The sequence below is a fragment of the Chrysoperla carnea genome, chromosome 1 (assembly GCF_905475395.1).
Source record: "Chrysoperla carnea chromosome 1, inChrCarn1.1, whole genome shotgun sequence".
NCBI lineage: Eukaryota > Metazoa > Arthropoda > Insecta > Neuroptera > Chrysopidae > Chrysoperla > Chrysoperla carnea.
The window spans coordinates 51,372,846-51,388,235 of NC_058337.1; the positions used below are offsets into that span (position 1 = coordinate 51,372,846).

General features: G+C 29.2%; 1 protein-coding gene across 6 annotated transcripts in view; it reads left to right on the forward strand.

The window, feature by feature from the left end:
* The window catches only part of LOC123305758 (matrix metalloproteinase-19), a 47,202-nt gene extending 33,747 nt beyond the window's left edge, over positions 1 to 13,455 (forward strand). Inside the window, exons 2-9 of one of the 6 annotated variants that reach the window (XR_006536854.1) lie at positions 3,624 to 3,753; positions 3,818 to 3,925; positions 4,225 to 4,679; positions 5,849 to 6,514; positions 6,932 to 7,103; positions 8,417 to 8,600; positions 11,859 to 11,950; positions 13,206 to 13,333. Coding sequence is in view for 2 of the 6 variants with exons in the window: in XM_044887573.1 (XP_044743508.1) it covers positions 3,624 to 3,753; positions 3,818 to 3,925; positions 4,225 to 4,679; positions 5,849 to 6,514; positions 6,932 to 7,103; positions 13,206 to 13,363 (1,689 nt within the window). In the remaining 4 variants the exon portion in view is untranslated. Of the gene's footprint in view, positions 1 to 3,623; positions 3,754 to 3,817; positions 3,926 to 4,224; positions 4,680 to 5,848; positions 6,515 to 6,931; positions 7,104 to 8,416; positions 8,601 to 11,858; positions 11,951 to 13,205 lie in introns of all 6 variants that reach the window. The other 5 variants (XR_006536853.1, XR_006536856.1, XR_006536855.1 and 2 more) reach the window with 5 other exon arrangements.
* The last annotated feature ends 1,935 nt before the right edge of the window (positions 13,456 to 15,390 follow it).

Sequence of the window (15,390 nt, forward strand, 5' to 3'; positions counted from 1 at the left end):
ACATATTTCAATATTTTTTCCTATTAATTTGTATTAGATAAATATGCAAATTAGTTATTTTACACATTCATTCATATTCAGTCATTCATTGAATTGATTGGTTGATTTTATATTAAAGGTAAAATATTATAATAAAAAAGGGAGAATCACATTATAAACACCTTCAATTTAAACACCAACATTTAAAGCATACTGATTCCAGATCAATTTTTTGAATCAGTTCTGATCCTAGGCGTGTGCAGTATATGATATTAATTGAAAGTTAACACAAAAGCCGGGAACACAAGGAAAGGGCACAAAGCCGAGGACAAATCTGCTCTAACAATTCCATTTTTTTATCCCAACGATACAAGTATTTTCGTCTGTACTGTATGTATGTATTTTCGTCTGTACTCTGTTCCCATCTAGCTTCTAAACTATCTACTTATTATTATTTGACAACTGAGGTAACGTTAGAAGCTTCTTGATCGCCCGCTGGTTATAAGCTATGTGGCGTCACCATAAATTGAATATGGCGCCTTCTAGAGGACATAGTTTAAAATGTATGTATTTTCGTCTGTTCCCTCCGAGCTTCTAAAGTATAGAATCTAAACTACTTATCATAATTTGACAACTGAGTTATCGTTGGAAGCGTCTTGATCGTCCGCTGGTTATAGGCTATATACCGTCACATTAAATTAAACACGGCGCACTCTAGAGGACATAAAGCTATGATAGCACTTTTCAAATATATATATATATATATATATATGTTGTTATATGTTGTTATACTTTCTCACGAAATCATAGCCCCAAAATGATTTAAATAATAAAATCGACATTACAGTCGAGGGACCTCTAAGATTAAACATTTTTCCACAGGGCCGAAAAGAGGTCACCCGACTGTAATGACGATTTTACTTATCATTCTGTAATTGTCGGGGTTTTAGTTTTCGAACTTTATTTTATTTTTAATTAATGTTATTTTGATGAGTGCACATTATTTTCCACCCACGGACATGATGGAAATTATTTGAGAAACGATATATTAAATAATGCATTAACCATGATATTTATTAACAATCAGTAGTTGTTAATCTTGAACAATCAGTATCTGATATCCTGAGGGCAGTAGTAAAATAAATTAAAAAAACGTGTTCACAATATATTCTTATTTTCAACATATCATACAGAACTCGTCGGATCTTAAATCATATAAACTTCTTATTTGCTCCACTAATTATTTTACATAAAAAAAAGTTTTATTTCAGTCTTGAAATGTGTATGTACAAGAAAAATAAAAGTAGTGAAAGTAGCAAAAAAATTCTACATATCTCTCCTAGCATAAAAATACAACAAGTATATGTATAAATATTTTTTTCAACAGAACAAATTTTCTGTTTAAATTATTTATCAAAAACTTTATATATGTTTTAAATTGTTTAAAAGTATTGTCCATTTTAGAAATATAGTGTAGCCCTACCTTAATATAAAGTGTGGTGAGTAATACTATTTTCTTTGAAATATTGGTGAATAAACCAGTCAATAAAATCATGGTCACCGTGTCATACTTCGTTGTTTAGGTTTATAATCTAAATTCTAAACTAATAAATCTAATGTCAACAGATAACATCTGTGAAGACATTAGAACACCAATGCAATAGGTACTGCTAGTATCACTTTTCAGTGATGACAAGAGAGCTCAAATTAAGTATCATTATTATTGAATGATTTGAGTGGCGAAGAAAGGGAACTGAGAAGGCAAGGCTTTGGAAGGTTTTACAGCTGTAGCCTGCTTTTTGATGGAGAAGCTATACTATAATATTTGCCTAGAGCAGGAGTGGCGAACCCTTACGTGTCAACGTATCTACCATTTTTTATAAAAAATATATAATGGACGTAGCGACGTGCCCGTTTTTTTCTCATTTCGTAAATTACCTTGCCGACCCTTTATGTGTTATGTGTTGCCCTTTCGTGCAAATTTCGTACAAGCCCCAATTAACCTATAATGCTCATTTACGACATCAACCTCACTTTTTACGTCCTAAGCACGCTATAAAAATTTCAGCTTAATATATCTCTTTTCGCTTTTTAGTAATCGTGTCGATACACAGACGGACAGACAGACAACCGAAAATAAACTAATCAGGTGATTATATGATTACCTGTACCAAAATTTTGTTCGTAGCATCAATATTTTTAAATCTTACAAACTTGGGACTAAACTTAGTATACCTTGATATATTTCATATATATACGGTATAACAAAACTGTTGGTAAAAATATTTACCTTTTTAATTTATATAATATGCAATCAATGCAAAAAAATTTTTATGCAATCAATGCAAATATTATTATGTAATTGACGCACATTTAACCTAAATATTAAAAAAATTAGGTTAACATAATATGATAGTTACAATAAGAAAGTTTCTTACCAAATAACTGATTCTAACTACCTAACCGGTTAATGATATGCACGTAGGTAAATCAAAATAAATCAATAATTTGATTGTATTTATTTACAACTACTTACTATTTATACATATTTGTTTTATTGTTACGGTTTACTTACATAAAACTAAGTAATTTTTATTTATAAATAATTATTTCAACAAATTATTTCAACCGCTGATATTTATTATAAATATTAAATAATATGAAATAAAAAACACTATCAATTATGTAATAATTAATCAATTTTTAATAGTTTCATATAATTGTAATACGGAACAAGATATTAAATTTAAATAAATAATTAATATAATAATCATTATTCTAAAATATATGTTCCACCCAAGGGTAGAGTAGCCATAATCATATTCCCTAATCAAGCACATAGCAATTGAGAGAGGCTGAAGGTGGTGAACACCTAGCCCCCCTCCCCGAAATTCTAGAGGACTCAAAGAATCCAGCAAAATCCCCATGTAAAAATGTCAATGATTCATGTGGGTAATAAAAAACTAATTTTCTATTTGATTATCAGAGTAGATATACATGTTGAAAACTTCACTTTTGGAACTTGAATGGATTTCAAGTAACAATCATTTCAGCCCCCCCCCCCTCCAGGGATGGATATTCTGGCTACGTACTTGTCCTTAACTGTAATGAGTCAGTGCAGTTAATCCGATTTTTTTTAAATTTTTTATCAAATGATAATAAAGTATTAATAATAACTCAGTATTGGTACCATTTAGAAAACTTTAAAAAAAAAACAAAATTAAAAAGATATCCTCTATAGTTAATTAAGAATATTGTATGAAACTGATCTACCCATTACATAGTAAAATGCTCGTATTTTTATAAAAATGTAGAAACATTTAGAATAATATCAGGACGATAACAGCTAAATAAAAAAAAAATGTCAAAATATTATAACAAACTTATCTGATTTTTTTATTTTTAGACTTATTCAAATTTTTTATATTTAGACTTGTTCAAAAGTAAAATGTTAGGACTTGTTCAAAGCACGGATCTAGTAATTATAGTACATTCCTATGTCCATGGTTCAAAGTAAAACATCTTAGGTTGCAATAATGGCATTAGGGCTCTATTCTTGTGTGTATCCAAAAATGTGTTTATTTCGCTTGTTGTACGTAAAATTTTTATTTTCTCTAATATTTAGTTATTTGGTTTTTTTGCAGATATATTTGTCACAATTTGGTTACTTAAATCCAGCTCTTAGAAATCCTAGTTCCGGAAGTATATTAAGCGAAGAATCATGGACAAAAGCAATTGCTGAGTTCCAATCATTTGCTGGCCTAAATGTCACAGGTATATACTTCATGACAAGCTTTTAAAAAACTGCAGATAAAATCAAATATTTTGTATTTTTTAGGTGAACTTGATGAAGAAACAAGAAAAATAATGAGTCTACCTCGATGTGGTGTGAAAGATCGTGTAGGCTATGGCACTGATTCCCGATCGAAACGATATGCCTTACAAGGTAATTATAAACAGTTTAAATATGGACCTATATAAGTTTATACAAAGTATTAAAACAATTATCTCTGTTAATTGTTAGTTCAAGGCTACTTACATGGGCTAAGACGACTTTGTCTATTATAAATTATTTTATAAACTTCTGTACCATTCCTGGCTAAAGTCGTTTGCCTCTGAGCCATCAGATGGTATAGTGACATATAGAACATCCCGTATGTTCTATATGTATCTGCATTATCTGATATATTGTATTATAACATATTTTTCACCTAAATTTAATTAAAAATTTAATTATGTTATCAGGAAGTAGATGGAAGGTAAAAAATTTAACTTATAAAATTAGTAAATATCCAAGAAAATTACAACGTGGTGAAGTTGATAAAGAATTATCACGAGCATTTGCTGTATGGTCTGAATATACAGATTTAACATTCACACAAAAGAAAGCAGGACAAGTTCATATTGAAATACGTTTTGAGCGTGGAGAACATGGTGACGGTGATGCTTTTGATGGTCCAGGTGGTACATTAGCACATGCATATTTCCCAGTATATGGCGGTGATGCACATTTCGATGATTCTGAATATTGGACGATTAATTCATACCGTGGTACAAATTTATTCCAAGTAGCTGCTCATGAATTTGGACATTCGCTTGGTCTTTCACATTCCGATATTAAATCAGCTTTAATGGCTCCATTTTACAGAGGGTACGATCCAGCTTTTAGTTTGGACGACGACGATATTTCCGGAATACAGGTAAAATATTTTTTTTTTAATTTCTCAGAAAAACTCAGAGCCTTTGGTCATATTTCGAACAAATCTGCTCGTCGATAAAGATGTCTTTGGCGACGAAGAAACGCAAAGTTTGGAATATCTTGGTTAATATTAGTAAAATCTCGCATTGGTGCTATTTACATATACAGTGAAACTTGGTTAAGTGGGACCTAGATAAGTGTGAAACCTCCATAACTGGAACTCATGCTGAGGTCCCAACACTTTAGCACTGAATTATTTCTTGTTATATCTGGGATTTATAATTTCTGTAACTGAGAACTGAGATAGCATCGTTTTGTTTGTTTACATACTTATTCTTATTCTAACCGAAAATTCCGCACGTAGCTAATATGGAGCCTCAATGACCTTCAGTTTTAGTTCGCTTTACTATCATACGGAACGACAATAATCAACAGCCAACATTCAAAGATTTTATAAGCGTCAACGACGATTTAATAGTTGCATGAGAACTTACCGAAAGCGACATTGTTCACGCTTACTCGTCTTCGGAAAATGAAGAAGATAGCAACGAAATGGGCTCGGAAGTAAATTGAATAAAAATTTCTAAACGCGAAGCAGTAAAAGCACTAGAAACTTTGCACAGTTTTTTTGAAACGACATCAATTGGTGATCAAAGCATATTTGATAAAATTTATAACATCGAAAAACATCTGATGGCTGCTACTTTCAAAAGACAAACTAAAATGATACATTTTTATAATTGATGCATTCTTTTATCTACATACTCTCTATACAAATCCTTTGTAAATGGGACAGATATTTATTTATACCTGGATATCTGGGACACTGAGTAAGTGGAATACCTCTATAAGTGAGACAAAGCAGTTCCCCTTGATGTCTCACTTGACCAGATTTCACTGTACTTATTAAAGCGTATGCGTCATACAATGTGTGTGAGTGATGACTTCATCAAGCCGCTAGGTTTAAATTAATTTAAAAACACGATTTTCTATTGAAATTTCAAATTGTTTTTCAGAATTAATTGAAAGAATAATAATTTTATTGCAATCATTTCGGGTTGGATACAATAATTAATCAAATGTTACCGATCTGACCTCTAATGGTCGCATATTTCACGGCTGAATTAATTTTCGAGATACTTAAATTGTAATTTTTGTTTACATATGTAGGCTTTATATGGTAAGAAGTCTAGAAAAAATATCAAACCACCGGTAAGCAATGACGAAGATGATGACGACGATTTTAATTCAAGTGGCACAAATACAAACCGTAAAACAACTGAATCACCAAATATTCAAGATCCTATCTTATGTAGTGATCCTAAAATCGATACAATGTTTAATTCAGCCGAAGGAGTCACATACGCTTTTAAAGGCGATTATTATTGGAAATTAACAACTGATTCAGTTGCTAAAGGCTATCCAAAATTAATATCAAAGAGTTGGCCAGGTTTACCAGGAAATATTGATGCAGCCTTCACGTACAAAAATGGTAAAACATACTTCTTCAAAGGCTCACAATATTGGAGATATACTGGTAAACGAATTGATGGTGATTATCCAAAAGATATCTCTGAAGGATTCACTGGTATCCCAGACAATTTGGATGCAGCATTAGTTTGGAGTGGTAATGGAAAAATTTACTTTTATAAAGGTAGTAAATTTTGGCGATTTGATCCTTCACAACGTCCACCAGTTAAAAGTACATATCCCAAACCATTATCAAACTGGGAAGGTATTCCTGATAACATCGACGCTGCATTACATTATACAAATGGATACACATATTTCTTCAAAGGAGGCGCTTACTACAGATTTAACGATCGTATGTTTGCTGTAAGTATTTTTTGGATATTCTGATTAATTAGTTTTTATTACTGACATTTTATTGACAAACCTATTTATATGAAACTTACTTTTAAGACATGCAAGCGATGTTTTGGTAAAAAATACCGCTCCTATAAGACAGCCCATGTAAGAATCAGATGGACTTTTTTGCACTTCATCATTGCTTTGCATATGTTTGTAATATTTTAGCAACATTTTAATGGGATCCCATACTAGGAATTATTTTAGAATATCATAGTGGCGTATCTAGGAATATTCTCTGTTATGTATATCCGTCAAAATACGATGCCCCTATAAATACGCTACTAGGATATCGTTTGTACACATTATTTCATTTTGCACAATTTAAAAGATGTGAAAATGTTAACGATTGAAAAATAATTAATTCGATTATTTTATTAATAGGTTGATCCAGCTGATCCAGCTTTCCCACGTTCAACGGCATATTGGTGGTTTGGATGCAAGAACGCAAATCGGGGTACTATTGGTAAATCACTTTTAATTAATCCATATGAAAACAATGAATACAATGAAGACGGAAGTCATAGTGATGTCAGTGATATTATATTAGATGCAGGTAAGCATACCGATTTCGATTCATACAACTGGTAGCCGCAGGGACTGTTATTGTCGCTTTGAAAATTTTCAACTTGAATGAGACAAGACTAACAAGTAGATTATTTTGGGCATTGGATTCGAAGCGGGTTTATACTGTTTATTTATTATTACTTATTTACACCCTAGAAAAAAAAGTCCTATTAATTCCAATTGAAAGTTTTGAATGGATTTCAATAGAATGAATCGGAAACTGGATTTACGATTCATTTCGATTGATTTCTGTTTCATTTGAATAGGAAAATTATGCTCTTTTTTACTAGGATAAAGATTTATAAAAAAAAATGCCAAAAAAATTGATCAATATATATAAATCACAACAATTTTGATTTCAAATTATAAAAGTATATCGTTATAATAAAAATATTTTTATCGAATTCCGGCAAAAATTTAATTTTTAGCAGCAACTTGATGAAAAAATCACAAAATAACTTGAAATATATTCAAAATAAAGTGAAAATAACAAAATTTAAACCCCGACAAATGTTTCGGGTGTGTAACTCTAAACTCGCAATTGAAACCTAGCAAAGAATATTCTCCATTAAATTACAAATCTCTCCAAAAAAAAAAATTGGACTAGATTTTCGCCTGTCAAATTTACAATCCTTATTAAGGGGCGTCTTAATTAAGAACAAGAATAAGCAAAAAAACCGAATCCGTAATTTTTCTGCAACGGATATGCCCTTATGTGCTTCTCTAAGTACTTAAACACTATATTCAATATTCAAAATGTAGAGTGTCTATAAAATCACCTAGAAAAGGGTTGGTGAACCAAAGGCATGTGAAACTTTAAGTCAAAAATAAAACAATTATCGCCAGGATAGATCTCATTCTAGAGCGCTTTCCCAATAATCACGAAGTCAGAATTATTTGACGTCTATGGACTCATTAAACATTGATAGTTCGCCAGCCTTAACTTTTCTTAAAAGCTATTTCACGTAAATATAATTAAAACTTGGCAGCGTTTTTAATTTTACGTATTCAAACATCATATGTGTAACTCGCAACAACTTATAGTACGAATAACCGATTGCACAATAAAACTTGTCCGTTTTTAAGAATACGTTCATTTTTTATGAATCTTTAGAAATAAATTATGAAAAATAAACAGTTGGGACTCGTTTTTAGATAATTATTAATGGATAGATAAAAATTTTTGCTTATTAATAATATAGCTTATATAATAGCAAATAGGAAAATATTTTATACAATTAATTAAGACCATATCGACAACTTATGAAAACAATTGACAAGAATATATGAACATTTTTACAGGAGACTCCTCACCTAAATGAGGATCATTAAAAGATTTACAGGACTCTACATCCGACAACGTACCTACCTATACAAACGTTCCTATTTTTATTAATCATTAATTATCCTACGCCATTAATATTGGAAGACCTAAGGACTGATTTTATTATCGAATATATAGGAATTGATGTTCAGACTTTTTTTAGTGAGTTTACTCATTTTTAAGATTCTAATAATTAATGATATTGCGATGAATTAATTTTAACAATACGTATAAGAAATTTGCAGTCGCTGCCTTACTAATTCTGTATGGATATGTGATAAAATAAAATTTCAAACATTTTGTTTGAAATTTTTATTCTATCAAATATGGTATGCATACCTAATTCAAACGCATGCAGTTTTATATCGTTGTGAATTGTCTAAACACTATTTTGTTTAAAGCGCATGACAGCATAATAACTACAATAAGGGCTGTGTCCGATTTTCTCTTGAAAATGAAGATTTTCTTCAATTTGAAAGGATTACAGGTGTTTATTTCAAACTTCCAATATCAGTATGAACGTTAAACACTTGCACTTCCTTAAAAATGACATAATTGGTCATTTTGAAGAAGTTGTCGAACACAGCCAAAATCTTAAACTCACACAGTCACTTAGGTACTCACAAATACTATCAATACTAAAAACCACCGCAAACATTTACTAAAATTTTATATTAAGAAAAAATACCACGGTAATTAAATGGAAATAAAGCTCTGCCAATTTCTAAAAGAATAAAATTAAGAGAATATTAATAATAAACCAAAAGAAGCGTTATCAAAGAAATTGGCATGAAAATTAAAAATTGAGTTAAAAAAAAAGTTTATTTTTCAATTTTTAATTCACAAAAATAGATGAAAGCCTATTTCTGTCTAATTACCAAAACCGCAAATAAATTATCTGGCTTTATAATGCTTTTTTACGTAATGCATTTAACCGCATGACAATAAAACTAGTAGAGTGAAACTTTCAATAAAACAAAGAAATTTTAATAATTTTTAATAACAGCCTATCCTTTTTTTTTGAACGGCGCCAACCAGCGGCGCCGTTCAACCAGTCGAATGAAGGATATTCAGCCGTAACGATTAATACAACATTTAATGTACTTGTGACTAAATTGTCACAACCTCTCTCAAAGGACCTAGACTTTCTGAAATTTCGTCGCCATAGTTTGGATCTCAACTCGTGCCGAAAGTTCAAATTTTTAATAGTACCACACTAAGTTCCAACTTTTTGTCACAATATTGTTGCTTATCGACACCATATTGACAGTGAGTGGGTTTCAACGCCAAGTGGCAAAAATTGGAACTAAATTTAAATAACTAGGCTAGACAAGTAATGAAACGTTTTCGATCCATATTAATTACCTAGCTGTTTGATTGAATGGCTGAATACCGTTCAGGCCGCTAATTAAACGGCGCCGTGTAGTAAAAAGGCTAAGATTTTAATTGAACGGCATGTTAACCTAGTTGGCTGCGACATATACATCAAAACTTATCAACTATTTAAAATTCGTGGATTTTTTTAACGAGACAAATTCGTTAACCGAGTTAATATTACCTACTTTTTAATATTTTGGTTTTTTTTTATCATATTTTAATTTATTTTCTTTTTATAGAAGTTTCACTATAGTAAATATTAAACAGGAGAACGTTTAAGTATTACACGACATTTTTTTATACATCTTTAGTAGTCTCGCACTCTTTCATAACTTACTGTTTTAGATTTGTACCGACAGATTGCAATCTAATTCACAGGTTATAATTTTTAACTTAAAAAACTTATAATCTTTGATCTAATTTTAAATTAGTTTGCAAACTAAATTGCAATCGTATGAAAAGGACCTTGATGTATATAAATTAAGTAATAGATTAAATTAATTTTTCTCACCTCCGTGTAGAAAGTGTCAACTTTCGTCCCGCTGTGCAAAACGAAGTTGTCGCTTTCTGCATTCGTCGGGGAAAAAATAGTATACACACCACGGGAGCTAGTAAAGAATGTCGCAAATCTCATTATTGTCACCTTCGGATTCGCCCGGGGCGACAATGAACATAAGATCTATGCCATTTCTTACTTTTGCCCCCTAAATGTGTATTATACTATGATTTCATAACTTTTAATTAATATTTTTAAACTTGATATTTACTATTATCTATCAATCTTACTACTACATTATAGTTAATGACAATGTAACTTGACATTGCATTGACATACTCCTCTGTTCGAATATAAAATTGGTATGTAATACTTGAACGTCCTCGTAACATTATTAATTCTTTTATTTAACATATCGTCATTATTTATGATTATTTATAAATATTATGTTTTATCATATAAAATTACATTTCAGAACATAATAATGTAATGCACGGATTTTGTCACACATAATATTATTAATATTATTAAATATTAATGCTGCACATTGCATTTTACATTTAGTTAGTTTAGTTGCATTTTTAATAATATATGTAGATTATTTTATTATTTATTTATCTTATATTTGTATTATAATTAATTTTATTTACACATTTAATTTAATCATATTTATATTTTAACACTGTGATTATCGGGAAAAATCTAATAATCTGAATATATTTCAAAGTTCAATCAAACTTTTAATCATTTTATAAAAAGGCGAAAGATTTTGTATAAGTATAAACATATACTTTACTTCGAAGTTCCGATTGGAGTGCATTTAGTAAATTTTCTCAACATGTAGAAATCGAAGTAAAATTTTAAACTGTTACAAGTAACAAATTTCATTTCAATACACTCCTTGAAATAATTGAAGGAACGCTTAGAAATACCTACCATATTTTTTAAATGCTCACTATTCAATCAGTTCTATTCTTGGATTTATTTTTATTATTTTAAACATTTTTTATTGTGCACTAAAGTCAACATTTTTTAAAAACCCTCTTTTTTATTTTCAACCACAAGAAAAAATACAAAAGTAGTTTTCAAATATAAATTTACAACATTAATAAAATTCAGTGTTTTTTATCCTATTAATTGATAATTTTTTTCTAAAAAATTAAGCAATTTAGGAAAAATATGCAAAGAATAAAAATTGCTTATTTTTTCAAAAAACATCTCTAAAGCACATTTTTGCTAAAGTGCTTAATTTTTTATTTAAAAAATCGTCAATGAATAGTAATAAAATTATTTTGTAATTCTTTAAAAAACATGTTACTATTTTTAAGCGTTCCTTATATTACTTTAAATGTTCCCAAGACTATAAACTGTCGCCAGCAGTTTTATCGAAAAAATAAAATTCCGGAGACACATCCAAAATAAAACTATGTTTTTATTTAACACAGTGAATAACACATATATTTTAATTAATTGATTTATTTTCACATCAAAAAAAATTTATTTGTTTATTTATTTATTGTTTGCATGGCTGATCATGTTATTTACAGACTCGTTCCACGATTCTGAAGATTTAAGGCACTGAGTATTATGGCACTCATCATAAATTTTCCTCATCTGGCCGCCATTTTGTGTGACAAAAGTATGTGTAATGCATTTTTCATCATTTCATTTTTTTATGTTGTATATATCCTTAGTATAGTATTATCATATTGGTACCAATCATTTTTTCACAATGAAACGAAACAGCAAGAAAAGTTTTGATGTAAGTCTATAATCTACTGATTCCATCTTAAAAGAGGGTTGAAAAATATATTTTATAAATACTAAAATTTTGTGTTACTCGATTTGGCCAAGTTTATGCTTTAGCAGTTTGTTTGGATTCTACTTTGGGTATTTTATTATGGAATTTTATGCCTTAGAAAATTTTATCATTTTTCTCTATGATCCACAAAGTTTTACTGTTTTTTAGTGCAACTACCGTTTATCTTCCAAAATGTTTCTATACATAAAACATTCTAAGTGTCATTACTATAGCATTACAAGTGATAAGTATACTTAGTATATTTTAACTGAAGCGATTTTAATGACATAGAGTTTACATAGAAACGTGCAACAGTTAGAAAGAGTATTCCATTAAAAAATGTTACCTCTATGTAAAATGTTTTACTCAAAAAGAGAAAAACACATAGAATACCATTTTATTTTCTATTTTTTTCAATTTAGAAGACACATTATATTTCATTATATTTATTATTTTGATTTCCCAATTTGTATTTGGTTACTAAGTAGAAAAGTAAAATTTTCATTGTTATTAATAAAAACGAAAATCTAAAAACAAAAGTTCTCTTAAGTTAAAAACAACTAAAATATTTTTACTATGGTTTTATCGATTTATTTTCATATCTTTAATTTTTAGGGATACACGAGTGTTCGACAATTCGATGTAAGTCTAGAAGCTTTATTCTATCTATTCTATAGATAGCAACTAATAACATGTCTTCGGGTGTTAGAGTTACATCGAATTCTCCAAACACGATGGTGTTCTTTTTGGTTGTTGTGTTATCGCTTACCACCACATGTCGCGCCGATGAAGGATATAGTAGAGAGTTTAAAGAAAAGTTTAACGTCTTTTTTCCTGTTTGGATAGAAAAACTTCATAAAATTTGTGTAAAGTTCATTAAAGCTACAATTCCCAATCCAAGTAAAGACTAAAATGGTATTAAACGAAAATGTAATTTATAAACTTACATTTATTTATAACCAAAATTAATTCGGTTCATTGCTATTATTTCACTGACGTAAAAAACACAAAATTCAAGGAATTCGTTTCATTGTGGAAAAACTATTAATTTTAAAACTTGCCTAATAATTGTTTGTTTTTAATAAAAATTTAGCTGGACCAAATGATTTGCCACCCGCACCATCACCAACACAGCCGCCACAATTTGATGAAAGGAATGTTCCTGGAAGTAGCGGATACAGACTTATGCCATCCATTGGATTCATTACGGTTCTAGCTACAATATCAATATTATTATTCAGCTTCACGTAGTGTTTGAAAGTGTGATCTCTGTTGAATAATATTTTATTAGTTTGGACCTAAAAAATTTTTTAATCAAATATAAAAAAAACAGACATTTTTTCTACAGTTTTCTACAATAATAATATTTATTTTAATTTATTAGTGATTAAGTAGTACATTTGTATTTTGATGAAATTAAATTTTGACTTTAAAATACGCATATCACCACCAGTGTGTTTGGATGGCCATTTGTTCTTCTCTTTATCTGCTCAAAACTGATACATCTATTTCTATGAGTATATTACTTATCTGTGATTTCGCAATAATTATTAGAAAGTAAAATAAAAATTTTATAAGTACTTGTACAATTATAGATTTTGGATATTCAAAGTAACTCATTTTAAAAAAGGCGATGGTACTAATGGTCTTGTTTTTGCAATTGTTTTATAAATACGTGCAAATGTTTTTCAAATTTGTAATTTGACCGAAGCCCATCATTGATTTTTACATGACTATTGTTTTAATTTTTAAAGCGCGGCTCGACGCTTTTAAAAAAAACGCCATTAATATATTAACGATGTAAAACTTTTTTTGTATTTACAACTATTGTATATTGTATGTAAATAAACAATATACGTACAAAAAAGGCTGTTAAAAAGTCTTTGAATTTATTAACTACGTGTAATCAGTGTTTAAACATGGCTTAATAAATTGTTAATTTTGTCCTTATTAAGTTTGTTACACTGATTATAACGAATCAGGTGCAGATCCAGTACGCGACTTTCTTTGAGTTGAATTCTTAATAACTAATCTACGTTTGAGAATGCGTTGCAAGCATTTTATATTTCTCTTGATAGCGCTTCTGGAACCGCGCCTGTAACGAACAATTATTAATTATAATTAAATTACGTAATGTGGTTATGTTAACCATATTGTGCATAGTAGTTTTAAAATTTGAGTTTTGTTTTAGCTATTTCTGAAATATTATAATGTAAAAGGAAAAAATCCTCAAGTAGTAATTTATACACAACCGAGATCAGATACACAACCCAGACCAAACCCTAAATTAATTCTTAGCTACCATTCACTTTCATATTTGCTCACCCACAATTCCCTTTCGACCTATCGGACGGACGGAATAAGACTATTAGTTGGCCTAAATATCCACCGATTTGTAACAAATTTATGTAAAAAAAAATTTATCAAAAAATAACCAGACGTGACGTTATTTTTGCACTTCAACACTCTCATCAGGCAATCATCGATATTTCTGTTTAATTTGTGTTAATTAAAGAACCTTAAAATAATTTCATTTGTACGTACTCTTGTTAAGTAGCTTTGTGACCAACGCTTAAACTAACCTAAGGTTGCAAATAGAAACAAAAGTTGATCATTTTAACTAAGTTATACAAAATCGTCTTGCCAATGAAAGTGCAAAATAATAATTAAAATGTGATAGAGCTTAAAAAACTACCATTAAATTAGAAGAAATAGATAAAACATAGCTTATTTATTTTTATTTTATTTGTTATTTATTTTATTTTTTCAAACTAAATAATCAATAAATTGACAATTCAGAAAAAAAAAAAACGTCATACATAAATTGATAATAAACCTTTTCATTTCAATTACATTTCAATTTCATTATTATTTTATTTTGTTTTGGATAAAACGCAAAAAGATTGCAAAATAGATTTGTTACTCATTTTATTACATTAGTTTTTGCTATTTTGTCCGAAACAAACAGCAATCATGATTTAAAATGAAAATGTATATTGCAACAATGTTAAAAATTTTCAATTGTAATTAAAATTTATTCGAACAATTTTTTGTAAAAAAATATGTAACATATCAAACAGAAAAGATATCGAATTTATATAATTTGTAATAAATAAAAAACAAAATAAGTTTAAATTTTTTTAATGTTTGCATTTTCCTAATAATCGAACTGGATAAGTAAACTAAATTTTTTTAAAGAACTGTAAGTTCTTAAAAGATCTAGTGAATAAAAAGTTGGCTAGAACGGTAGTCTAGCTCCCACCCACTGATAGTCACCT